This window comes from Scyliorhinus torazame, chromosome 22 (genome assembly GCF_047496885.1).
Source record: "Scyliorhinus torazame isolate Kashiwa2021f chromosome 22, sScyTor2.1, whole genome shotgun sequence".
Taxonomy (NCBI): domain Eukaryota; kingdom Metazoa; phylum Chordata; class Chondrichthyes; order Carcharhiniformes; family Scyliorhinidae; genus Scyliorhinus; species Scyliorhinus torazame.
This window is the reverse complement of record NC_092728.1, coordinates 13,942,463-13,967,910: the sequence shown is the minus strand read 5'-3', so window position 1 is coordinate 13,967,910 and position 25,448 is coordinate 13,942,463. Positions and strand designations below refer to the sequence as shown.

Here is a 25,448-nt window from a genome sequence, read left to right as displayed (position 1 = left end):
TCTCCCCGTCTCCCCCACTCCCCACCCTCTCCCCGTCTCCCCCACTCCCCACCCTCTCCCCATCTCCCCCACTCCCCACCCTCTCCCTATCTCCCTCAATCCCCACCCTCTCCCCGTCTCCCTCAATCCTCACCCTCTCCCCGTATCCCTCAATCCCCACCCTCTCCCCGTCTCCCTCAATCCCCACCCTCTCCCCATCTCCCTCAATCCTCACCCTCTCCCCGTATCCCTCAATCCCCACCCTCTCCCCGTATCCCTCAATCCTCACCCTCCAACGTATCCCTCAATCCCCACCCTCTCCCCGTCTCCCTCAATCCCACCCTCTCCCAGTCTCCCTCAATCCCCACCCTCTCCCCGTATCCCTCAATCCCCACCCTCTCCCCGTTTCCCTCAATCCCCACCCTCTCCCCGTCTCCCTCAATCCCCACCCTCTCCCCGTATCCCTCAATCCCCACCCTCTCCCCGTATCCCTCAATCCCCACCCTCGCCCCGTCTCCCTCAATCCTCACCCTCTCCCCGTATCCCTCAATCCCCACCCTCTCCCCGTATCCCCCAATCTCCACCCTCTCCCCGTATCCCTCAATCCCCACCCTCTCCCCGTATCCCCCAATCTCCACCCTCTCCCCGTATCCCTCAATCCCCACCCTCTCCCCGTATCCCTCAATCCCCACCCTCTCCCCGTCTCCCTCAATCCCCACCCTCTCCCCGTCTCCCTCAATCCCCACCCTCTCCCCGTATCCCTCAATCCCCACCCTCTCCCCATATCCCTCAATCCCCACCCTCTCCCCGTATCCCCCAATCTCCACCCTCAATCCCCACCCTCTCCCCGTCTCCCTCAATCCTCACCCTCTCCCCGTATCCCTCAATCCCCACCCTCGCCCCGTCTCCCTCAATCCCCACCCTATCCCCGTATCCCCCAATCTCCACCCTCTCCCCGTCTCCCTCAATTCCCACCCTCTCCCCGTCTCCCTCAATCCCCACCCTCTCCCCATATCCCTCAATCCCCACCCTCTCCCCGTATCCCTGAATCCCACCCTCTCCCCGTCCCCCTCAATCCCCACCCTCTCCCCGTATCCTCAATCCCCCCTCCCCGTCTCCCTCAATCCCCATCCTCTCCTCGTCTCCCTCAATCCCCACCCTCTCCCCGTCTCCCTCAATCCCCATCCTCTCCTCGTCTCCCTCAATCCCCACCCTCTCCCCGTCTCCTTCAATCCCCACCTTCTCCCCGTATCACTCAATCCCCACCCTCTCCCCGTCTCGCTCAATCCCCACCCTCTTCCCGTATCCCTCAATTCCCACCCTCTCCCCGTCTCCCTCAATCCCCACCCTCTCCTCGTATCCCTCAATCCCCACCTTCTCCCCGTATCCCTCAATCCCCACCCTCTCCCCGTATCCCTCAATCCCCACCCACCCCGTATCCCTCAATCCCCACCCTCTCCTCGTCTCCCTCAATCCCCACCCTCTCCCCGTCTCCTTCAATCCCCACCTTCTCCCCGTATCCCTCAATCCCCATCCTCTCCCCGTATCCCTCAATCTCACCTTCAGCCCCTTGGCCCGGTTAATTGCTCGAAGGGGTCTCAACACTCTCAATACTCGGAGAATCTTGACCACGGATATCGCACTGGATCTGTGAACACAACAAGATTCAGCTGAACAGAATTTCCCATTTCCCAGCCCATCCCTATCTCTGTAACCTCCTCCAGCCCCTACAACCCTCCCTATCCCTGTAATCTCCTCCAGCCTCAACAACTGTCCCCATCTCTGTAACCTCCTCCAGCCTCTACACCCTCCCTATCTCTGTAACCTCCTCCAGCCCTGACAACCCTCCCTATCTCTGTAACCTCCTCCAACCCCGACAACCCTCCCTATCTCTGTAACCTCCTCCAGCCCCTACAACCTTCCCTATCCCTGTAACCTCCTCCAGCCCCTACAACCCTCCCTATCCCTGTAACCTCCTCCAGCCCCTACACCCCTCCCTGTCTCTGTAACCTCCTCCAGCCCCTACAACCTTCCCTGTCTCTGTAACCTCCTCCAGCCCCTACAACCCTCCCTATCTCTGTAACCTCCTCCAGCCCCTACAACTCTCCCTATCTCTGTAACCTCCTCCAGCCCCTACAACCTTCCCTGTCTCTGTAACCTCCTCCAGCCCCTACAACCCTCCCTATCTCTGTAACCTCCTCCAGCCCCTACAACCTTCCCTGTCTCTGTAACCTCCTCCAGCCCCTACAACCCTCCCTGTCTCTGTAACCTCCTCCAGCCCCTACAACCCTCCCTATCTCTGTAACCTCCTCCAGCCCCTACACCCCTCCCTATCTCTGTAACCTCCTCCAGCCCCTACACCCTCCCTATCTCTGTAACCGCCTCCAGCCCCTACACCCCTCCCTATCTCTGTAACCTCCTCCAGCCCCTACACCCTCCCTATCTCTGTAACCTCCTCCAGCCCCTACACCCCTCCCTATCTCTGTAACCTCCTCCAGCCCCTACACCCCTCCCTATCTCTGTAACCTCCTCCAGCCCCTACACCCCTCCCTATCTCTGTAACCTCCTCCAGTCCCTACAACCCTCCCTATCTCTGTAACCTCCTCCAGCCCCTACAACCCTCCCTATCTCTGTAACCTCCTCCAGCCCCTACACCCCTCCCTCTCTCTGTAACCTTCTCCAGCCCCTACAGCCCTCCCTATCTCTGTAACCTCCTCCAGCCCCGACACCCCTCCATATCTCTGTAACCTCCTCCAGACACTACAACACTCCCCATCTCTGTAACCTCCTCCAGCCCCTACACCCCTCCCTATCTCTGTAACCTCCTCCAGCCCCTACAACCCTCCCTCTCTCTGTAACCTCCTCCAGCCTCGACAACCCTCCCTATCTCTGCAACCTCCTCCAGCCCCTACAACCCTCCCTATCTCTGTAACTTCCTCCCCCAACCCCGACAACCCTCCCTATCTCTGTAACCTCCTCCAGCCTCAACAACTGTCCCCATCTCTGTAACCTCCTCCAGCCTCTACACCCTCCCTATCTCTGTAACCTCCTCCAGCCCCTACAACCCTCCCTATCTCTGTAACCTCCTCCAGCCCCGACAACCCTCCCGATCTCAGTAACCTCCTCCAGCCACTACACCCTCCCTATCTCTGTAACCTCCTCCAGCCACTACACCCTCCCTATCTCTGTAACCTCCTCCAGCCACTACACCCTCCCTATCTCTGTAACATCCTCCAGCCCCTACAACCCTCCCTATCTCTGTAACCTCCTCCAGCCCCGACAACCCTTCCTATCTCTGTAACCTCCTCCAGCCCCTACACCCTCCCTATCTCTGTAACCTCCTCCAGCCCCTACAATCCTCCCTATCTGTGTAACCTCCTCCAGTCCCTACAACCCTCCCTATCTCTGTAACCTCCTCCAGCCCCTACAACCCTCCCTATCTCTGTAACCTCCTCCAGCCCCTACAACCCTCCCTCTCTCTGTAACCTCCTCCAGCCCCTACAACCCTCCCTATCTCTGTAACCTCCTCCAGCCTCTACAACCCTCCCTATCTCTGTAACCTCCTCCAACCCCGACAACCCTCCCTATCTCTGTAACCTCCTCCAGCCCCTACAACCCTCCCTATCTCTGTAACCTCCTCCAACCCCGACAACCCTCCCTATCTCTGTAACCTCCTCCAGCCCCTACAACCCTCCCTATCTCTGTAACCTCCTCCAGCCTCTACAACCCTCCCTATCTCTGTAACCTCCTCCAGCCCCTACAACCCTCCCTATCTCTGTAACCTCCTCCAGCCCCTACAACCCTCCCTATCTCTGTAACCTCCTCCAGCCCCTACAACCCTCCCTATCTCTGTAACCTCCTCCAGTCCCTACAACCCTCCCTATCTGTGTAACCTCCTCCAGCCCCAACACCCCTCCCTATCTCTGTAACCTCCTCCAGCCCCTACAACCCTCCCTATCTCTGTAACCTCCTCCAACCCCGACAACCCTCCCTATCTCCGTAACCTCCTCCAGCCCCTACAACCCTTCCTATCTCTGTAACCTCCTCCAACCCCTACAACCCTCCCTATCTCTGTAAACTCCTCCAGCCCCTACAACCCTCCCTATCTCTGTAACCTTCTCCAGCCCCTACAACCCTCCCTATCTCTGTAACCTCCTCCAGCCCCTACAATCCTCCCTATCTCTGTAACCTCCTCCAGCCCCAACACCCCTCCCTATCTCTGTAACCTCCTCCAGCCCCTACAACCCTCCCTATCTCTGTAACCTCCTCCAGCCCCGACAACCCTCCCTATCACTGTAACCTCCTCCAGCCCCTACAACCCTCCCCATCTCTGTAACCTCCTAAATCCCCTACAACCCTCCCTATCTCTGTAACCTCCTCCACCGCTACAACCCTCCCTATCTCTGTAACCTCCTCCAGCCCTACAACACACCCTATCTCTGTAACGTCCTCCAGCCCCTACAACCCTCCCTATCTCTGTAACCTCCTCCAGCCACTACAACCTTCCCTATCTCTGTAACCTCCTCCAGCCCCTACAACCCTCCCTATCCCTGTAACCTCCTCCAGCCCCTACAACCTTCCCTATCTCTGTAACCTCCTCCAGCCCCTACAACCCTCCCTATCTCTGTAACCTCCTCCAGCCCCTACAACCCTCCCTATCTCTGTAACCTCCTCCAACCCCGACAACCCTCCCTATCTCTGTAACCTCCTCCAGCCCATACAACCCTCCCTGTCTCTGTAACCTCCTCCAGCCTCTACAACCCTCCCTATCTCTGTAACCTCCTCCAGCCCCTACAACCCTCCCTATCTCTGTAACCTCCTCCAGCCCCTACAACCCTCCCTCTCTCTGTAACCTCCTCCAGTCCCTACAACCCTCCCTATCTGTGTAACCTCCTCCAGCCCCAACACCCCTCCCTATCTCTGTAACCTCCTCCAGCCCCTACAACCCTATCTATCTCTGTAACCTCCTCCAACCCCGACAACCCTCCCTATCTCTGTAACCTCCTCCAGCCCCTACAACCCTCCCTATCTCTGTAACCTCCTCCAACCCCTACAACCCTCCCTAATTCTGTAACCTCCTCCAGCCCCTACAACCCTCCCTATCTCTGTAACCTCCGGCAGCCCCTACAACCCTCCCTATCTCTGTAACCTCCTCCAGCCCCTACAATCCTCCCTATCTCTGTAACCTCCTCCAGCCCAACACCCCTCCCTATCTCTGTAACCTCCTCCAGCCCCTACAACCCTCCCTATCTCTGTAACCTCCTCCCGCCCCTACACCCTCCCTATCTCTGTAACCTCCTCCAGCCCCTACAACCCTCCCCATCTCTGTAACCTCCTCCAGCCCCTACAACCCTCCCTATCTCTGTAACCTCCTCCAGCCCTTACACCCTCCATATCTCTGTAACCTCCTCCAGCCCCTACAACCCTCCCTATCTCTGTCGCCTCCTCCAGCCCCGACAACCCTTCCTATCTCTGTAACCTCCTCCAGCCCCTACACGCTCCCTATCTCTGTAACCTCCTCCAGCCCCGACACCCCTCACTATCTCTGTAACCTCCTCCAGTCCCTACAACCCTCCCTATCTCTGTAACCTCCTCCAGTCCCTACAACCCTCCCTATCTCTGTAACCTCCTCCAGCCCCTACAACCCTCCCTATCTCTGTAACCTCCTCCAGCCCCTACAATCCTCCCTATCTCTGTAACCTCCTCCAGTCCCTACAACCCTCCCTATCTCTGTAACCTCCTCCAGCCCCGACAATCCTCTCTGTCTCTGTAACCTCCTCCAGCCCCTACAAACCTCCCCATCTCTGTACCATCCTCCGGCCCCGGCAACCCTCCCTATCTCTGTAACCTCCTCCAGCCCCTACAACCCTCCCTATCTCTGTAACCTCCTCCAACCCCGACAACCCTCCCTATCTCTGTAACCTCCTCCAGCCCCTACAACCCTCCCTATCTCTGTAACCTCCTCCAGCCTCTACAACCCTCCCTATCTCTGTAACCTCCTCCAGCCCCTACAACCCTCCCTATCTCTGTAACCTCCTCCAGCCCCTACAACCCTCCCTATCTCTGTAACCTCCTCCAGCCCCTACAACCCTCCCTCTCTCTGTAACCTCCTCCAGTCCCTACAACCCTCCCTATCTGTGTAACCTCCTCCAGCCCCAACACCCCTCCCTATCTCTGTAACCTCCTCCAGCCCCTACAACCCTCCCTATCTCTGTAACCTCCTCCAACCCCGACACCCCTCCCTATCTCTGTAACCTCCTCCAGCCCCTACAACCCTCCCTATCTCTGTAACCTCCTCCAACCCCTACAACCCTCCCTATCTCTGTAACCTCCTCCAGCCCCTACAACCCTCCCTATCTCTGTAACCTCCTCCAGCCCCTACAACCCTCCCTATCTCTGTAACCTCCTCGAGCCCCTACAACCCTCCCTATCTCTGTAACCACCTCCAACCCCTACAACCCTCCCTATCTCAGTAACCTCCTCCAGCCCCTACAACCCTCCCTATCTCTGTAACCTCCTCCAGCCCCTACAACCCTCCCTATCTCTGTAACCACATCCAGCCCCAACACCCCTCCCTATCTCTGTAACCTCCTCCAGCCCTTACACCCTCCATATCTCTGTAACCTCCTCCAGCCCCTACAACCCTCCCTATCTCTGTCGCCTCCTCCAGCCCCGACAACCCTTCCTATCTCTGTAACCTCCTCCAGCCCGTGCACGCTCCCTATCTCTGTAACCTCCTCCAGCCCCGACACCCCTCCCTATCTCTGTAACCTCCTCCAGTCCCTACAACCCTCCCTATCTCTGTAACCTCCTCCAGTCCCTACAACCCTCCCTATCTCTGTAACTTCCTCCAGCCCCTACAACCCTCCCTATCTCTGTAACCTCCTCCAGCCCCTACAATCCTCCCTATCTCTGTAACCTCCTCCAGTCCCTACAACCCTCCCTATCTCTGTAACCTCCTCCAGCCCCGACAATCCTCTCTGTCTCTGTAACCTCCTCCAGCCCCTACAACCCTCCCCATCTCTGTAACATCCTCCGGCCCCGGCAACCCTCCCTATCTCTGTAACCTCCTCCAGCCCCTACAACCCTCCCTATCTCTGTAACCTCCTCCAACCCCGACAACCCTCCCTATCTCTGTAACCTCCTCCAGCCCCTACAACCCTCCCTATCTCTGTAACCTCCTCCAGCCTCTACAACCCTCCCTATCTCTGTAACCTCCTCCAGCCCCTACAACCCTCCCTATCTCTGTAACCTCCTCCAGCCCCTACAACCCTCCCTATCTCTGTAACCTCCTCCAGCCCCTACAACCCTCCCTCTCTCTGTAACCTCCTCCAGTCCCTACAACCCTCCCTATCTGTGTAACCTCCTCCAGCCCCAACACCCCTCCCTATCTCTGTAACCTCCTCCAGCCCCTACAACCCTCCCTATCTCTGTAACCTCCTCCAACCCCGACACCCCTCCCTATCTCTGTAACCTCCTCCAGCCCCTACAACCCTCCCTATCTCTGTAACCTCCTCCAACCCCTACAACCCTCCCTATCTCTGTAACCTCCTCCAGCCCCTACAACCCTCCCTATCTCTGTAACCTCCTCCAGCCCCTACAACCCTCCCTATCTCTGTAACCTCCTCCAGCCCCTACAACCCTCCCTCTCTCTGTAACCTCCTCCAGTCCCGACAACCCTCCCTATCTGTGTAACCTCCTCCAGCCCCAACACCCCTCCCTATCTCTGTAACCTCCTCCAGCCCCTACAACCCTCCCTATCTCTGTAACCTCCTCCAACACCTACAACCCTCCCTATCTCTGTAACCTCCTCCAGCCCCTACAACCCTCCCTATCTCTGTAACCTCCTCCGGCCCCTACCACCCTCCCTATCTCTGTAACCTCCTCAACCCCTACAACCCTCCCTGTCTCTGTAACCTCCTCCAGCCCTACAACCCTCCCTATCTGTGTAACCTCCTCCAGCCCCAACACCCCTCCCTATCTCTGTAACCTCCTCCAGTCCCGACAACCCTACCTATCTGTGTAACCTCCTCCAGCCCCAACACCCCTCCCTATCTCTGTAACCTCCTCCAGCCCCTACAACCCTCCCTATCTCTGTAACCTCCTCCAACGCCGACAACCCTCCCTATCTCTGTAACCTCCTCCAGCCCCTACAACCCTCCCTATCTCTGTAACCTCCTCCAGCCCCGACAACCCTCCCTATCTCTGTAACCTCCTCCAGCCCCTACAACCCTCCCTATCTCTGTAACCTCCTCCGGCCCCTACCACCCTCCCTATCTCTGTAACCTCCTCAACCCCTACAACCCTCCCTATCTCTGTAACCTCCTCCAGCCCTACAACACACCCTATCTCTGTAACGTCCTCCAGCCCCTACAACCCTCCCTATCTCTGTAACCTCCTCCAGCCCGACAACCCTCCCTATCTCTGTAACCTCCTCCAGCCCCTACAACCCTCCCTATCTCTGTAACCTCCTCCAGCCCCTACAACCTTCCCTATCTCTGTAACCTCCTCCAGCCCCTACAACCCTCCCTATCTCTGTAACCTCCTCCAGCCCCTAGAACCCTCCCTATCTCTGTAACCTCCTCCAACCCCGACAACCCTCCCTATCTCTGTAACCTCCTCCAGCCCCGGCAACCCTCCCTATCTCTGTAACATCCTCCGGACCCGGCAACCCTCCCTATCTCTGTAACCTCCTCCAGCCCCTACAACCCTCCCTATCTCTGTAACCTCCTCCAGCCCCTACAACCCTCCCTATCTCTGTAACCTCCTCCAGCCCCTACAACACTCCCTATCTCTGTAACCTCCTCCAGCCTCTACAACCCTCCCTATCTCTGTAACCTCCTCCAGCCCCTATAACCCTCCCTATCTCTGTAACCTCCTCCAGCCCCTACAACCCTCCCTATCTCTGTAACCTCCTCCAGCCCCTACAACCCTCCCTCTCTCTGTAACCTCCTCCAGTCCCGACAACCCTCCCTATCTGTGTAACCTCCTCCAGCCCCAACACCCCTCCCTATCTCTGTAACCTCCTCCAGCCCCTACAACCCTCCCTATCTCTGTAACGTCCTCCAACCCCGACAACCCTCCCTATCTCTGTAACCTCCTCCAGCCCCTACAACCCTCCCTATCTCTGTAACCTCCTCCAACCCCTACAACCCTCCCTATCTCTGTAACCTCCTCCAGCCCCTACAACCCTCCCTATCTCTGTAACCTCCTCCAGCCCCTACAACCCTCCCTATCTCTGTAACCTCCTCCAGCCCCGACAACCCTCCCTATCACTGTAATCGCCTCCAGCCCCTACACCCCTCCCTTTCTCTGTAACCTCCTCCAGTCCCTACACCCTCCCTATCTCTGTAACCTCCTCCAGCCCCTACACCCCTCCCTATCTCTGTAACCTCCTCCAGTCCCTACAACCCTCCCTATCTCTGTAACCTCCTCCAGCCCCTACAACCCTCCCTATCTCTGTAACCTCCTCCAGCCCTACACCCCTCCCTATCTCTGTAACCTCCTCCAACCCTACAACCCTACCTATCTCTGTAACCTCCTGCAGCCCTGACAACCCTCCCTATCTCTGTAACCTCCTCCAGCCCCTACAGCCCTCCCTATCTCTGTAACCTCCTCCAACCCCTACAGCCCTCCCTATCTCTGTAACCTCCTCCAGCCCCTACAACCCTCCCTATCACTGTAACCTCCTCCAGCCCTACAACCCTCCCTATCTCTGTAACCTCCTCCAGACCCTACAACCCTCCCTATCTCTGTAACCTCCTCCAGCCTCTACAACCCTCCCTATCTCTGTAACCTCCTCCAGACCCTACAACCCTCCCTATCTCTGTAACCTCCTCCAGCCCTACAACCCTCCCTATCGCTGAAACCTCCTCCAGCCCCTACAATCCTCCCTATCTCTGTAACCTCCTCCAGCCCCTACAACCCTCCCTATCTCTGTAACCTCCTCCAGCTACTACACCCCTCCCTATCTCTGTAACCTCCTCCAGCTCCTACAACCCTCCTTATCTCTGTAACCTCCTCCAGCCCTGACAACCCTCCCTATCTCTGTTCCCTCCTCCAGCACCTACACCCTCCCTATCTCTGTAACCTCCTCCAGCCCCTACAACCCTCCCTATCTCTGTAACCTCCTCCAGCCCCTACAACCCTCCCTATCTCTGTAACCTCCTCCAGCCCCTACAACGCTCCCTATCTCTGTAACCTCCTCCAGCCCCAACACCCTCCCTATCTCTGTAACCTCCTCCAGCCCCTACAACCCTCCCTATCTCTGTAACCTCCTCCAGCCCCTACAACCCTCCCTATCTCTGTAACCTCCTCCAGCCCCTACAACCCTCCCTATCTCTGTAACCTCCTCCAGCCCCTACAACCCTACCTATCTCTGTAACCTCCTCGAGCCCCTACAACCCTCCCTATCTCTGTAACCTCCTCCAGCCCCTACAACCCTCCCTATCTCTGTAACTTCCTCCAGCCCCTACAACCCTCCCTATATCTGTAACCTCCTCCAGCCCCTACACCCCTCCGTATCTCTGTAACCTCCTCCAGTCCCTATACCCTCCCTATCTCTGTAACCTCCTCCAGCCCCTACACCCCTCCCTATCTCTGTAACCTCCTCCAGTCCCTACAACCCTCCCTATCTCTGTAACCTCCTCCAGCCCCTACAATCCTCCCTATCTCTGTAACCTCCTCCAGCCCTACACCCCTCCCTATCTCTGTAACCTCCTCCAACCCTACAACCCTACCTATCTCTGTATCCTCCTCCAGCCCTGACAACCCTCCTTATCTCTGTAACCTCCTCCAGCCCCTACAGCCCTCCCTATCTCTGTAACCTCCTCCAACCCCTACAGCCCTCCCTATCTCTGTAACCTCCTCCAGCCCCTACAACCCTCCCTATCACTGTAACCTCCTCCAGCCCTACAACCCTCCCTATCTCTGTAACCTCCTCCAGACCCTACAACCCTCCCTATCTCTGTAACCTCCTCCAGCCTCTACAACCCTCCCTTATCTCTGTAACCTCCTCCAGACCCTACAACCCTCCCTATCTCTGTAACCTCCTCCAGCCCTACAACCCTCCCTATCACTGAAACCTCCTCCAGCCCCTACAATCCTCCCTATCTCTGTAACCTCCTCCAGCCCCTACAACCCTCCCTATCTCTGTAACCTCCTCCAGCTCCTACACTCCTCCCTATCTCTGTAACCTCCTCCAGCTCCTACAACCCTCCTTATCTCTGTAACCTCCTCCAGCCCTGACAACCCTCCCTATCTCTGTTCCCTCCTCCAGCACCTACACCCTCCCTATCTCTGTAACCTCCTCCAGCCCCTACAACCCTCCCTATCTCTGTAACCTCCTCCAGCCCCTACAACCCTCCCTATCTCTGTAAGCTCCTCCAGCCCCTACAACGCTCCCTATCTCTGTAACCTCCTCCAGCCCCAACACCCTCCCTATCTCTGTAACCTCCTCCAGCCCCTACAACGCTCCCTATCTCTGTAACCTCCTCCAGCCACTACAACCCTCCCTATCTCTGTAACCTCCTCCAGCCCCTACAACCCTCCCTATCTCTGTAACCTCCTCCAGCCCCTACAACCCTCCCTATCTCTGTAACCTCCTCCAGCCCCTACAACCCGCCCTATCTCTGTAACCTCCTCCAGCCCCTACAACCCTCCCTATCTCTGTAACCTCCTCCAGCCCCTACAACCCTCCCTATATCTGTAACCTCCTCCAGCCCCTACAACCATCCCTATCTCTGTAACCTCCTCCAGCCCTACAACCCTCCCTATCTCTGAAACCTCCTCCAGCCCCTACAACCCTCCTTATCTCTGTAACCTCCTCCAGCACCTACAACCCTCCCTATCTCTGTAACCTCCTCCAGCCCCTACAACCCTCCCTATCTCTGTAACCTCCCCCAGCCCGGACATCCCTCCCTATCTCTGTAACCTCCTCCAGCCCCTACAACCCTCCCTATTTCTGTAACCTCCTCCAGCCCCTACAACCCTCCCTATCTCTGTAACCTCCTCCAGCCCCTACAACCCTCCCTATCTCTGTAACCTCCTCCAGCCCCTACAACCCTCCCTATCTCTGTAAGATCCTCCAGCCCCTACAACCATCCCTATCTCTGTAACCTCCTCCAGCCCCTACAACCATCCCTATCTCTGTAACCTCCTCCAGCCCCTACAACCCTCCCTATCTCTGTAACCTCCTCCAGCCCCTACAACCCTCCCTATCTCTGTAACCTCCTCCAGCCCCTACAACCCTCCCTATCTCTGTAACCTCCTCCTGCCCCTACAACCCTCCCTATCTCTGTAACCTCCCCCAGCCCCGACAACCCTCCCTATCTCTGTAACCTCCTCCAGCCCCTACAACCCTCCCTATCTCTGTAACCTCCTCCAGCCCCTACATCACTCCCTATCTCTGTAACCTCCTCCAGCCCTGACAGCCCTCCCTGTCTCTGTAACCTCCTCCAGCCCTGACAACCCTCCCTATCTCTGTAACCTCCTCCAGCCCTGACAACCCTCCCTATCTCTGTAACCTCCTCCAACCCCTACAGCCCTCCCTATCTCTGTAACCTCCTCCAACCCCGACAGCCCTCCCTATCTCTGTAACCTCCTCCAGCCTCTACAACCCTCCCTATCACTGTAACCTCCTCCAGCCCTACAACCCTCCCTATCACTGTAACCTCCTCCAGCCCTACAACCCTCCCTATCACTGAAACCTCCTCCAGCCCCTACAATCCTCCCTATCTATGTAACCTCCTCCAGCCCCTACAACCCTCCCTATGTCTGTAACCTCCTCCATTCCCTACACCCCTCCCTATCTCTGTAAACTCCTCCAGCTCCTACACCCCTCCCTATCTCTGTAACCTCCTCCAGCTCCTACAACCCTCCCTATCTCTGTAACCTCCTCCAGCCCTGACAACCCTCCCTATCTCTGTTCCCTCCTCCAGCACCTACACCATCCCTATCTCTGTAACCTCCTCCAGTCCCTACAACCCTCCCTATCTCTGTAACCTCCTCCAGCCCCTACAACCCTCCCTATCTCTGTAACCTGCTCCAGCCCCTACAACCCTCCCTATCTCTGTAACCTCCTCCAGCCTCTACAACCCTCCCTATCTCTGTAACCTCCTCCAGCCCCTACAACCCTCCCTATCTCTGTAACCTCCTCCAGCCCCTACAACCCTCCCTATCTCTGTAACCTCCTCCAGCCCCTACAACCCTCCCTCTCTCTGTAACCTCCTCCAGTCCCTACAACCCTCCCTATCTGTGTAACCTCCTCCAGCCCCAACACCCCTCCCTATCTCTGTAACCTCCTCCAGCCCCTACAACGCTCCCTATCTCTGTAACCTCCTCCAACCCCGACAACCCTCCCTATCTCTGTAACCTCCTCCAGCCCCTACAACCCTCCCTATCTCTGTAACCTCCTCCAACCCCTACAACCCTCCCTATCTCTGTAACCTCCTCCAGCCCCTACAACCCTCCCTATCTCTGTAACCTCCTCCACCCCCTCCAACCCTCCCTATCTCTGTAACCTCCTCCAGCCCCTACAATCCTCCCTATCTCTGTAACCTCCTCCAGCCCCAACACCCCTCCCTATCTCTGTAACCTCCTCCAGCCCCTACAACCCTGCCTATCTCTGTAACCTCCTCCAGCCCCGACAACCCTCCCTATCTCTGTAACCTCCTCCAGCCCCTACAACCCTCCCTGTCTCTGTAACCTCCTCCAGCCCCGACAACCCTCCCTATCACTGTAACCGCCTCCAGCCCCTACACCCCTCCCTATCTCTGTAACCTCCTCCAGTCCCTACACCCTCCCTATCTCTGTAACCTCCTCCAGCCCCTACACCCCTCCCTATCTCTGTAACCTCCTCCAGTCCCTACAACCCTCCCTATCTCTGTAACCTCCTCCAGCCCCTACAACCCTCCCTATCTCTGTAACCTCCTCCAGCCCTACACCCCTCCCTATCTCTGTAACCTCCTCCAGCCCCTACACCCTCCCTATCTCTGTAACCGCCTCCAGCCCCTACACCCCTCCCTATCTCTGTAACCTCCTCCAGCCCCTACACCCTCCCTATCTCTGTAACCTCCTCCAGCCCCTACACCCCTCCCTATCTCTGTAACCTCCTCCAGCCCCTACACCCCTCCCTATCTCTGTAACCTCCTCCAGCCCCTACACCCCTCCCTATCTCTGTAACCTCCTCCAGTCCCTACAACCCTCCCTATCTCTGTAACCTCCTCCAGCCCCTACAACCCTCCCTATCTCTGTAACCTCCTCCAGCCCCTACACCCCTCCCTATCTCTGTAACCTTCTCCAGCCCCTACAGCCCTCCCTATCTCTGTAACCTCCTCCAGCCCCGACACCCCTCCATATCTCTGTAACCTCCTCCAGACACTACAACACTCCCCATCTCTGTAACCTCCTCCAGCCCCTACACCCCTCCCTATCTCTGTAACCTCCTCCAGCCCCTACAACCCTCCCTATCTCTGTAACCTCCTCCAGCCTCGACAACCCTCCCTATCTCTGCAACCTCCTCCAGCCCCTACAACCCTCCCTATCTCTGTAACTTCCTCCCCCAACCCCGACAACCCTCCCTATCTCTGTAACCTCCTCCAGCCTCAACAACTGTCCCCATCTCTGTAACCTCCTCCAGCCTCTACACCCTCCCTATCTCTGTAACCTCCTCCAGCCCCTACAACCCTCCCTATCTCTGTAACCTCCTCCAGCCCCGACAACCCTCCCGATCTCAGTAACCTCCTCCAGCCACTACACCCTCCCTATCTCTGTAACCTCCTCCAGCCACTACACCCTCCCTATCTCTGTAACCTCCTCCAGCCACTACACCCTCCCTATTTCTGTAACATCCTCCAGCCCCTACAACCCTCCCTATCTCTGTAACCTCCTCCAGCCCCGACAACCCTTCCTACCTCTGTAACCTCCTCCAGCCCCTACACCCTCCCTATCTCTGTAACCTCCTCCAGCCCCTACAATCCTCCCTATCTGTGTAACCTCCTCCAGCCCCTACAACCCTCCCTATCTCTGTAACCTCCTCCAGCCCCTACAACCCTCCCTCTCTCTGTAACCTCCTCCAGCCCCTACAACCCTCCCTATCTCTGTAACCTCCTCCAGCCTCTACAACCCTCCCTATCTCTGTAACCTCCTCCAACCCCGACAACCCTCCCTATCTCTGTAACCTCCTCCAGCCCCTACAACCCTCCCTATCTCTGTAACCTCCTCCAACCCCGACAACCCTCCCTATCTCTGTAACCTCCTCCAGCCCCTACCACCCTCCCTATCTCTGTAACCTCCTCCAGCCTCTACAACCCTCCCTATCTCTGTAACCTCCTCCAGCCCCTACAACCCTCCCTATCTCTGTAACCTCCTCCAGCCCCTACAACCCTCCCTATCTCTGTAACCTCCTCCAGCCCCTACAACCCTCCCTATCTCTGTAACCTCCTCCAGTCCCTACAACCCTCCCTATCTGTGTAACCTCCTCCAGCCCCAACACCCCTCCCTATCTCTGTAACCTCCTCCAGCCCCTACAACCCTCCCTATCTCTGTAACCTCCTCCAACCCCGACAACCCTCCCTATCTCCGTAACCTCCTCCAGCCCCTACAACCCTTCCTATCTCTGTAACCTCCTCCAACCCCTACAACCCTCCCTATCTCTGTAACCTCCTCCAGCCCCTACAACCCTCCCTATCTCTGTAACCTTCTCCAGCCCCTACAACCCTCCCTATCTCTGTAACCTCCTCCAGCCCCTACAATCCTCCCTATCTCTGTAACCTCCTCCAGCCCCAACACCCCTCCCTATCTCTGTAACCTCCTCCAGCCCCTACAACCCTCCCTATCTCTGTAACCTCCTCCAGCCCCGACAACCCTCCCTATCACTGTAACCTCCTCCAGCCCCTACAACCCTCCCCATCTCTGTAACCTCCTAAATCCCCTACAACCCTCCCTATCTCTGTAACCTCCTCCACCGCTACAACCCTCCCTATCTCTGTAACCTCCTCCAGCCCTACAACACACCCTATCTCTGTAACGTCCTCCAGCCCCTACAACCCTCCCTATCTCTGTAACCTCCTCCAGCCACTACAACCTTCCCTATCTCTGTAACCTCCTCCAGCCCCTACAACCCTCCCTATCCCTGTAACCTCCTCCAGCCCCTACAACCTTCCCTATCTCTGTAACCTCCTCCAGCCCCTACAACCCTCCCTATCTCTGTAACCTCCTCCAGCCCCTACAACCCTCCCTATCTCTGTAACCTCCTCCAACCCCGACAACCCTCCCTATCTCTGTAACCTCCTCCAGCCCCTACAACCCTCCCTGTCTCTGTAACCTCCTCCAGCCTCTACAACCCTCCCTATCTCTGTAACCTCCTCCAGCCCCTACAACCCTCCCTATCTCTGTAACCTCCTCCAGCCCCTACAACCCTCCCTCTCTCTGTAACCTCCTCCAGTCCCTACAACCCTCCCTATCTGTGTAACCTCCTCCAGCCCCAACACCCCTCCCTATCTCTGTAACCTCCTCCAGCCCCTACAACCCTATCTATCTCTGTAACCTCCTCCAACCCCGACAACCCTCCCTATCTCTGTAACCTCCTCCAGCCCCTACAACCCTCCCTATCTCTGTAACCTCCTCCAACCCCTACAACCCTCCCTAATTCTGTAACCTCCTCCAGCCCCTACAACCCTCCCTATCTCTGTAACCTCCGGCAGCCCCTACAACCCTCCCTATCTCTGTAACCTCCTCCAGCCCCTACAATCCTCCCTATCTCTGTAACCTCCTCCAGCCCAACACCCCTCCCTATCTCTGTAACCTCCTCCAGCCCCTACAACCCTCCCTATCTCTGTAACCTCCTCCCGCCCCTACACCCTCCCTATCTCTGTAACCTCCTCCAGCCCCTACAACCCTCCCCATCTCTGTAACCTCCTCCAGCCCCTACAACCCTCCCTATCTCTGTAACCTCCTCCAGCCCTTACACCCTCCATATCTCTGTAACCTCCTCCAGCCCCTACAACCCTCCCTATCTCTGTCGCCTCCTCCAGCCCCGACAACCCTTCCTATCTCTGTAACCTCCTCCAGCCCCTACACGCTCCCTATCTCTGTAACCTCCTCCAGCCCCGACACCCCTCCCTATCTCTGTAACCTCCTCCAGTCCCTACAACCCTCCCTATCTCTGTAACCTCCTCCAGTCCCTACAACCCTCCCTATCTCTGTAACCTCCTCCAGCCCCTACAACCCTCCCTATCTCTGTAACCTCCTCCAGCCCCTACAATCCTCCCTATCTCTGTAACCTCCTCCAGTCCCTACAACCCTCCCTATCTCTGTAACCTCCTCCAGCCCCGACAATCCTCTCTGTCTCTGTAACCTCCTCCAGCCCCTACAACCCTCCCCATCTCTGTAACATCCTCCGGCCCCGGCAACCCTCCCTATCTCTGTAACCTCCTCCAGCCCCTACAACCCTCCCTATCTCGGTAACCTCCTCCAACCCCGACAACCCTCCCTATCTCTGTAACCTCCTCCAGCCCCTACAACCCTCCCTATCTCTGTAACCTCCTCCAGCCTCTACAACCCTCCCTATCTCTGTAACCTCCTCCAGCCCCTACAACCCTCCCTATCTCTGTAACCTCCTCCAGCCCCTACAACCCTCCCTATCTCTGTAACCTCCTCCAGCCCCTACAACCCTCCCTCTCTCTGTAACCTCCTCCAGTCCCTACAACCCTCCCTATCTGTGTAACCTCCTCCAGCCCCAACACCCCTCCCTATCTCTGTAACCTCCTCCAGCCCCTACAACCCTCCCTATCTCTGTAACCTCCTCCAACCCCGACACCCCTCCCTATCTCTGTAACCTCCTCCAGCCCCTACAACCCTCCCTATCTCTGTAACCTCCTCCAACCACTACAACCCTCCCTATCTCTGTAACCTCCTCCAGCCCCTACAACCCTCCCTATCTCTGTAACCTCCTCCAGCCCCTACAACCCTCCCTATCTCTGTAACCTCCTCGAGCCCCTACAACCCTCCCTATCTCTGTAACCACCTCCAACCCCTACAACCCTCCCTATCTCAGTAACCTCCTCCAGCCCCTACAACCCTCCCTATCTCTGTAACCTCCTCCAGCCCCTACAACACTCCCTATCTCTGTAACGACATCCAGCCCCAACACCCCTCCCTATCTCTGTAACCTCCTCCAGCCCCTACAACCCTCCCTATCTCTGTAACCTCCTCGAGCCCCGACAACCCTCCCTATCTCTGTAACCTCCTCCAGCCCCTACAACCCTCCCTATCTCTGTAACCTCCTCCAGCCCCGACAACCCTCCCTATCTCTGTAACCTCCTCCAGCCCCTACAACCCTCCCTATCTCTGTAACCTCCTCCGGCCCCTACCACCCTCCCTATCTCTGTAACCTCCTCAACCCCTACAACCCTCCCTATCTCTGTAACCTCCTCCAGCCCTACAACACACCCTATCTCTGTAACGTCCTCCAGCCCCTACAACCCTCCCTATCTCTGTAAGCTCCTCCAGCCCGACAACCCTCCCTATCTCTGTAACCTCCTCCAGCCCCTACAACCCTCCCTATCTCTGTAACCTCCTCCAGCCCCTACAACCTTCCCTATCTCTGTAACCTCCTCCAGCCCCTACAACCATCCCTATCTCTGTAACCTCCTCCAGCCCCTAGAACCCTCCCTATCTCTGTAACCTCCTCCAACCCCGACAACCCTCCCTATCTCTGTAACCTCCTCCAGCCCCGGCAACCCTCCCTATCTCTGTAACATCCTCCGGACCCGGCAACCCTCCCTATCTCTGTAACCTCCTCCAGCCCCTACAACCCTCCCTATCTCTGTAACCTCCTCCAGCCCCTATAACCCTCCCTATCTCTGTAACCTCCTCCAGCCCCTACAACCCTCCCTATCTCAGTAACCTCCTCCAGCCTCTACAACCCTCCCTATCTCTGTAACCTCCTCCAGCCCCTACAACCCTCCCTATCTCTGTAACCTCCTCCAGCCCCTACAACCCTCCCTATCTCTGTAACCTCCTCCAGCCCCTACAACCCTCCCTCTCTCTGTAACCTCCTCCAGTCCCGACAACCCTCCCTATCTGTGTAACCTCCTCCAGCCCCAACACCCCTCCCTATCTCTGTAACCTCCTCCAGCCCCTACAACCCTCCCTATCTCTGTAACCTCCTCCAACCCCTACAACCCTCCCTATCTCTGTAACCTCCCCCAGCCCCTACAACCCTCCCTATCTCTGTAACCTCCTCCGGCCCCTACCACCCTCCCTATCTCTGTAACCTCCTCAACCCCTACAACCCTCCCTGTCTCTGTAACCTCCTCCAGCCCTACAACCCTCCCTATCTGTGTAACCTCCTCCAGCCCCAACACCCCTCCCTATCTCTGTAACCTCCTCCAGTCCCGAAAACCCTACCAATCTGTGTAACCTCCTCCAGCCCCAACACCCCTCCCTATCTCTGTAACCTCCTCCAGCCCCTACAACCCTCCCTATCTCTGTAACCTCCTCCAACCCCGACAACCCTCCCTATCTCTGTAACCTCCTCCAGCCCCTACAACCCTCCCTATCTCTGTAACCTCCTCCAGCCCCGACAACCCTCCCTATCTCTGTAACCTCCTCCAGCCCCTACAACCCTCCCTATCTCTGTAACCTCCTCCGGCCCCTACCACCCTCCCTATCTCTGTAACCTCCTCAACCCCTACAACCCTCCCTATCTCTGTAACCTCCTCCAGCCCTACAACACACCCTATCTCTGTAACGTCCTCCAGCCCCTACAACCCTCCCTATCTCTGTAACCTCCTCCAGCCCGACAACCCTCCCTATCTCTGTAACCTCCTCCAGCCCCTACAACCCTCCCTATCTCTGTAACCTCCTCCAGCCCCTACAACCTTCCCTATCTCTGTAAACTCCTCCAGCCCCTACAACCCTCCCTATCTCTGCAACCTCCTCCAGCCCCTAGAACCCTCCCTATCTCTGTAACCTCCTCCAACCCCGACAACCCTCCCTATCTCTGTAACCTCCTCCAGCCCCGGCAACCCTCCCTATCTCTGTAACATCCTCCGGACCCGGCAACCCTCCCTATCTCTGTAACCTCCTCCAGCCCCTACAACCCTCCCTATCTCTGTAACCTCCTCCGGCCCCTACCACCCTCCCTATCTCTGTAACCTCCTCAACCCCTACAACCCTCCCTATCTCTGTAACCTCCTCCAGCCCTACAACACACCCTATCTCTGTAACGTCCTCCAGCCCCTACAACCCTCCCTATCTCTGTAAGCTCCTCCAGCCCGACAACCCTCCCTATCTCTGTAACCTCCTCCAGCCCCTACAACCCTCCCTATCTCTGTAACCTCCTCCAGCCCCTACAACCTTCCCTATCTCTGTAACCTCCTCCAGCCCCTACAACCATCCCTATCTCTGTAACCTCCTCCAGCCCCTAGAACCCTCCCTATCTCTGTAACCTCCTCCAACCCCGACAACCCTCCCTATCTCTGTAACCTCCTCCAGCCCCGGCAACCCTCCCTATCTCTGTAACATCCTCCGGACCCGGCAACCCTCCCTATCTCTGTAACCTCCTCCAGCCCCTACAACCCTCCCTATCTCTGTAACCTCCTCCAGCCCCTATAACCCTCCCTATCTCTGTAACCTCCTCCAGCCCCTACAACCCTCCCTATCTCAGTAACCTCCTCCAGCCTCTACAACCCTCCCTATCTCTGTAACCTCCTCCAGCCCCTACAACCCTCCCTATCTCTGTAACCTCCTCCAGCCCCTACAACCCTCCCTATCTCTGTAACCTCCTCCAGCCCCTACAACCCTCCCTCTCTCTGTAACCTCCTCCAGTCCCGACAACCCTCCCTATCTGTGTAACCTCCTCCAGCCCCAACACCCCTCCCTATCTCTGTAACCTCCTCCAGCCCCTACAACCCTCCCTATCTCTGTAACCTCCTCCAACCCCTACAACCCTCCCTATCTCTGTAACCTCCCCCAGCCCCTACAACCCTCCCTATCTCTGTAACCTCCTCCGGCCCCTACCACCCTCCCTATCTCTGTAACCTCCTCAACCCCTACAACCCTCCCTGTCTCTGTAACCTCCTCCAGCCCTACAACCCTCCCTATCTGTGTAACCTCCTCCAGCCCCAACACCCCTCCCTATCTCTGTAACCTCCTCCAGTCCCGAAAACCCTACCAATCTGTGTAACCTCCTCCAGCCCCAACACCCCTCCCTATCTCTGTAACCTCCTCCAGCCCCTACAACCCTCCCTATCTCTGTAACCTCCTCCAACCCCGACAACCCTCCCTATCTCTGTAACCTCCTCCAGCCCCTACAACCCTCCCTATCTCTGTAACCTCCTCCAGCCCCGACAACCCTCCCTATCTCTGTAACCTCCTCCAGCCCCTACAACCCTCCCTATCTCTGTAACCTCCTCCGGCCCCTACCACCCTCCCTATCTCTGTAACCTCCTCAACCTCTACAACCCTCCCTATCTCTGTAACCTCCTCCAGCCCTACAACACACCCTATCTCTGTAACGTCCTCCAGCCCCTACAACCCTCCCTATCTCTGTAACCTCCTCCAGCCCGACAACCCTCCCTATCTCTGTAACCTCCTCCAGCCCCTACAACCCTCCCTATCTCTGTAACCTCCTCCAGCCCCTACAACCTTCCCTATCTCTGTAACCTCCTCCAGCCCCTACAACCCTCCCTATCTCTGCAACCTCCTCCAGCCCCTAGAACCCTCCCTATCTCTGTAACCTCCTCCAACCCCGACAACCCTCCCTATCTCTGTAACCTCCTCCAGCCCCGGCAACCCTCCCTATCTCTGTAACATCCTCCGGACCCGGCAACCCTCCCTATCTCTGTAACCTCCTCCAGCCCCTACAACCCTCCCTATCTCTGTAACCTCCTCCAGCCCCTACAACCCTCCCTATCTCTGTAACCTCCTCCAGCCCCTACAACACTCCCTATCTCTGTAACCTCCTCCAGCCTCTACAACCCTCCCTATCTCTGTAACCTCCTCCAGCCCCTACAACCCTCCCTATCTCTGTAACCTCCTACAGCCCCTACAACTCTCCCTATCTCTGTAACCTCCTCCAGCGCCTACAACCCTCCCTCTCTCTGTAACCTCCTCCAGTCCCGACAACCCTCCCTATCTGTGTAACCTCCTCCAGCCCCAACACCCCTCCCTATCTCTGTAACCTCCTCCAGCCCCTACAACCCTCCCTATCTCTGTAACGTCCTCCAACCCCGACAACCCTCCCTATCTCTGTAACCTCCTCCAGCCCCTACAACCCTCCCTATCTCTGTAACCTCCTCCAACCCCTACAACCCTCCCTATCTCTGTAACCTCCTCCAGCCCCTACAACCCTCCCTATCTCTGTAACCTCCTCCAGCCCCTACAACCCTCCCTATCTCTGTAACCTCCTCCAGCCCCGACAACCCTCCCTATCACTGTAATCGCCTCCAGCCCCTACACCCCTCCCTATCTCTGTAACCTCCTCCAGTCCCTACACCCTCCCTATCTCTGTAACCTCCTCCAGCCCCTACACCCCTCCCTATCTCTGTAACCTCCTCCAGTCCCTACAACCCTCCCTATCTCTGTAACCTCCTCCAGCCCCTACAACCCTCCCTATCTCTGTAACCTCCTCCAGCCCTACACCCCTCCCTATCTCTGTAACCTCCTCCAACCCTACAACCCTACCTATCTCTGTAACCTCCTGCAGCCCTGACAACCCTCCCTATCTCTGTAACCTCCTCCAGCCCCTACAGCCCTCCCTGTCTCTGTAACCTCCTCCAACCCCTACAGCCCTCCCTATCTCTGTAACCTCCTCCAGCCCCTACAACCCTCCCTATCACTGTAACCTCCTCCAGCCCTACAACCCTCCCTATCTCTGTAACCTCCTCCAGACCCTACAACCCTCCCTATCTCTGTAACCTCCTCCAGCCTCTACAACCCTCCCTATCTCTGTAACCTCCTCCAGACCCTACAACCCTCCCTATCTCTGTAACCTCCTCCAGCCCTACAACCCTCCCTATCGCTGAAACCTCCTCCAGCCCCTACAATCCTCCCTATCTCTGTAACCTCCTCCAGCCCCTACAACCCTCCCTATCTCTGTAACCTCCTCCAGCTACTACACCCCTCCCTATCTCTGTAACCTCCTCCAGCTCCTACAACCCTCCTTATCTCTGTAACCTCCTCCAGCCCTGACAACCCTCCCTATCTCTGTTCCCTCCTCCAGCACCTACACCCTCCCTATCTCTGTAACCTCCTCCAGCCCCTACAACCCTCCCTATCTCTGTAACCTCCTCCAGCCCCTACAACCCTCCCTATCTCTGTAACCTCCTCCAGCCCCTACAACGCTCCCTATCTCTGTAACCTCCTCCAGCCCCAACACCCTCCCTATCTCTGTAACCTCCTCCAGCCCCTACAACCCTCCCTATCTCTGTAACCTCCTCCAGCCCCTACAACCCTCCCTATCTCTGTAACCTCCTCCAGCCCCTACAACCCTCCCTATCTCTGTAACCTCCTCCAGCCCCTACAACCCTACCTATCTCTGTAACCTCCTCCAGCCCCTACAACCCTCCCTATCTCTGTAACCTCCTCCAGCCCCTACAACCCTCCCTATCTCTGTAACCTCCTCCAGCCCCTACAACCCTCCCTATCTCTGCAACCTCCTCCAGCCCCTAGAACCCTCCCTATCTCTGTAACCTCCTCCAACCCCGACAACCCTCCCTATCTCTGTAACCTCCTCCAGCCCCGGCAACCCTCCCTATCTCTGTAACATCCTCCGGACCCGGCAACCCTCCCTATCTCTGTAACCTCCTCCAGCCCCTACAACCCTCCCTATCTCTGTAACCTCCTCCAGCCCCTACAACCCTCCCTATCTCTGTAACCTCCTCCAGCCCCTACAACACTCCCTATCTCTGTAACCTCCTCCAGCCTCTACAACCCTCCCTATCTCTGTAACCTCCTCCAGCCCCTACAACCCTCCCTATCTCTGTAACCTCCTACAGCCCCTACAACTCTCCCTATCTCTGTAACCTCCTCCAGCGCCTACAACCCTCCCTCTCTCTGTAACCTCCTCCAGTCCCGACAACCCTCCCTATCTGTGTAACCTCCTCCAGCCCCAACACCCCTCCCTATCTCTGTAACCTCCTCCAGCCCCTACAACCCTCCCTATCTCTGTAACGTCCTCCAACCCCGACAACCCTCCCTATCTCTGTAACCTCCTCCAGCCCCTACAACCCTCCCTATCTCTGTAACCTCCTCCAACCCCTACAACCCTCCCTATCTCTGTAACCTCCTCCAGCCCCTACAACCCTCCCTATCTCTGTAACCTCCTCCAGCCCCTACAACCCTCCCTATCTCTGTAACCTCCTCCAGCCCCGACAACCCTCCCTATCACTGTAATCGCCTCCAGCCCCTACACCCCTCCCTATCTCTGTAACCTCCTCCAGTCCCTACACCCTCCCTATCTCTGTAACCTCCTCCAGCCCCTACACCCCTCCCTATCTCTGTAACCTCCTCCAGTCCCTACAACCCTCCCTATCTCTGTAACCTCCTCCAGCCCCTACAACCCTCCCTATCTCTGTAACCTCCTCCAGCCCTACACCCCTCCCTATCTCTGTAACCTCCTCCAACCCTACAACCCTACCTATCTCTGTAACCTCCTGCAGCCCTGACAACCCTCCCTATCTCTGTAACCTCCTCCAGCCCCTACAGCCCTCCCTGTCTCTGTAACCTCCTCCAACCCCTACAGCCCTCCCTATCTCTGTAACCTCCTCCAGCCCCTACAACCCTCCCTATCACTGTAACCTCCTCCAGCCCTACAACCCTCCCTATCTCTGTAACCTCCTCCAGACCCTACAACCCTCCCTATCTCTGTAACCTCCTCCAGCCTCTACAACCCTCCCTATCTCTGTAACCTCCTCCAGACCCTACAACCCTCCCTATCTCTGTAACCTCCTCCAGCCCTACAACCCTCCCTATCGCTGAAACCTCCTCCAGCCCCTACAATCCTCCCTATCTCTGTAACCTCCTCCAGCCCCTACAACCCTCCCTATCTCTGTAACCTCCTCCAGCTACTACACCCCTCCCTATCTCTGTAACCTCCTCCAGCTCCTACAACCCTCCTTATCTCTGTAACCTCCTCCAGCCCTGACAACCCTCCCTATCTCTGTTCCCTCCTCCAGCACCTACACCCTCCCTATCTCTGTAACCTCCTCCAGCCCCTACAACCCTCCCTATCTCTGTAACCTCCTCCAGCCCCTACAACCCTCCCTATCTCTGTAACCTCCTCCAGCCCCTACAACGCTCCCTATCTCTGTAACCTCCTCCAGCCCCAACACCCTCCCTATCTCTGTAACCTCCTCCAGCCCCTACAACCCTCCCTATCTCTGTAACCTCCTCCAGCCCCTACAACCCTCCCTATCTCTGTAACCTCCTCCAGCCCCTACAACCCTCCCTATCTCTGTAACCTC

General features: G+C 57.0%; 1 protein-coding gene across 1 annotated transcript in view; it reads right to left on the bottom strand.

The window, feature by feature from the left end:
* The window catches only part of cacna1fb (calcium channel, voltage-dependent, L type, alpha 1F subunit), a 224,520-nt gene that overhangs the window by 66,612 nt on the left and 132,460 nt on the right, over positions 1–25,448 (bottom strand). The window contains exon 23 of the mRNA XM_072489013.1: positions 1,540–1,627. Coding sequence (XP_072345114.1) covers positions 1,540–1,627 — 88 coding nt within the window. The remainder of the gene's footprint in view (positions 1–1,539; positions 1,628–25,448) is intronic.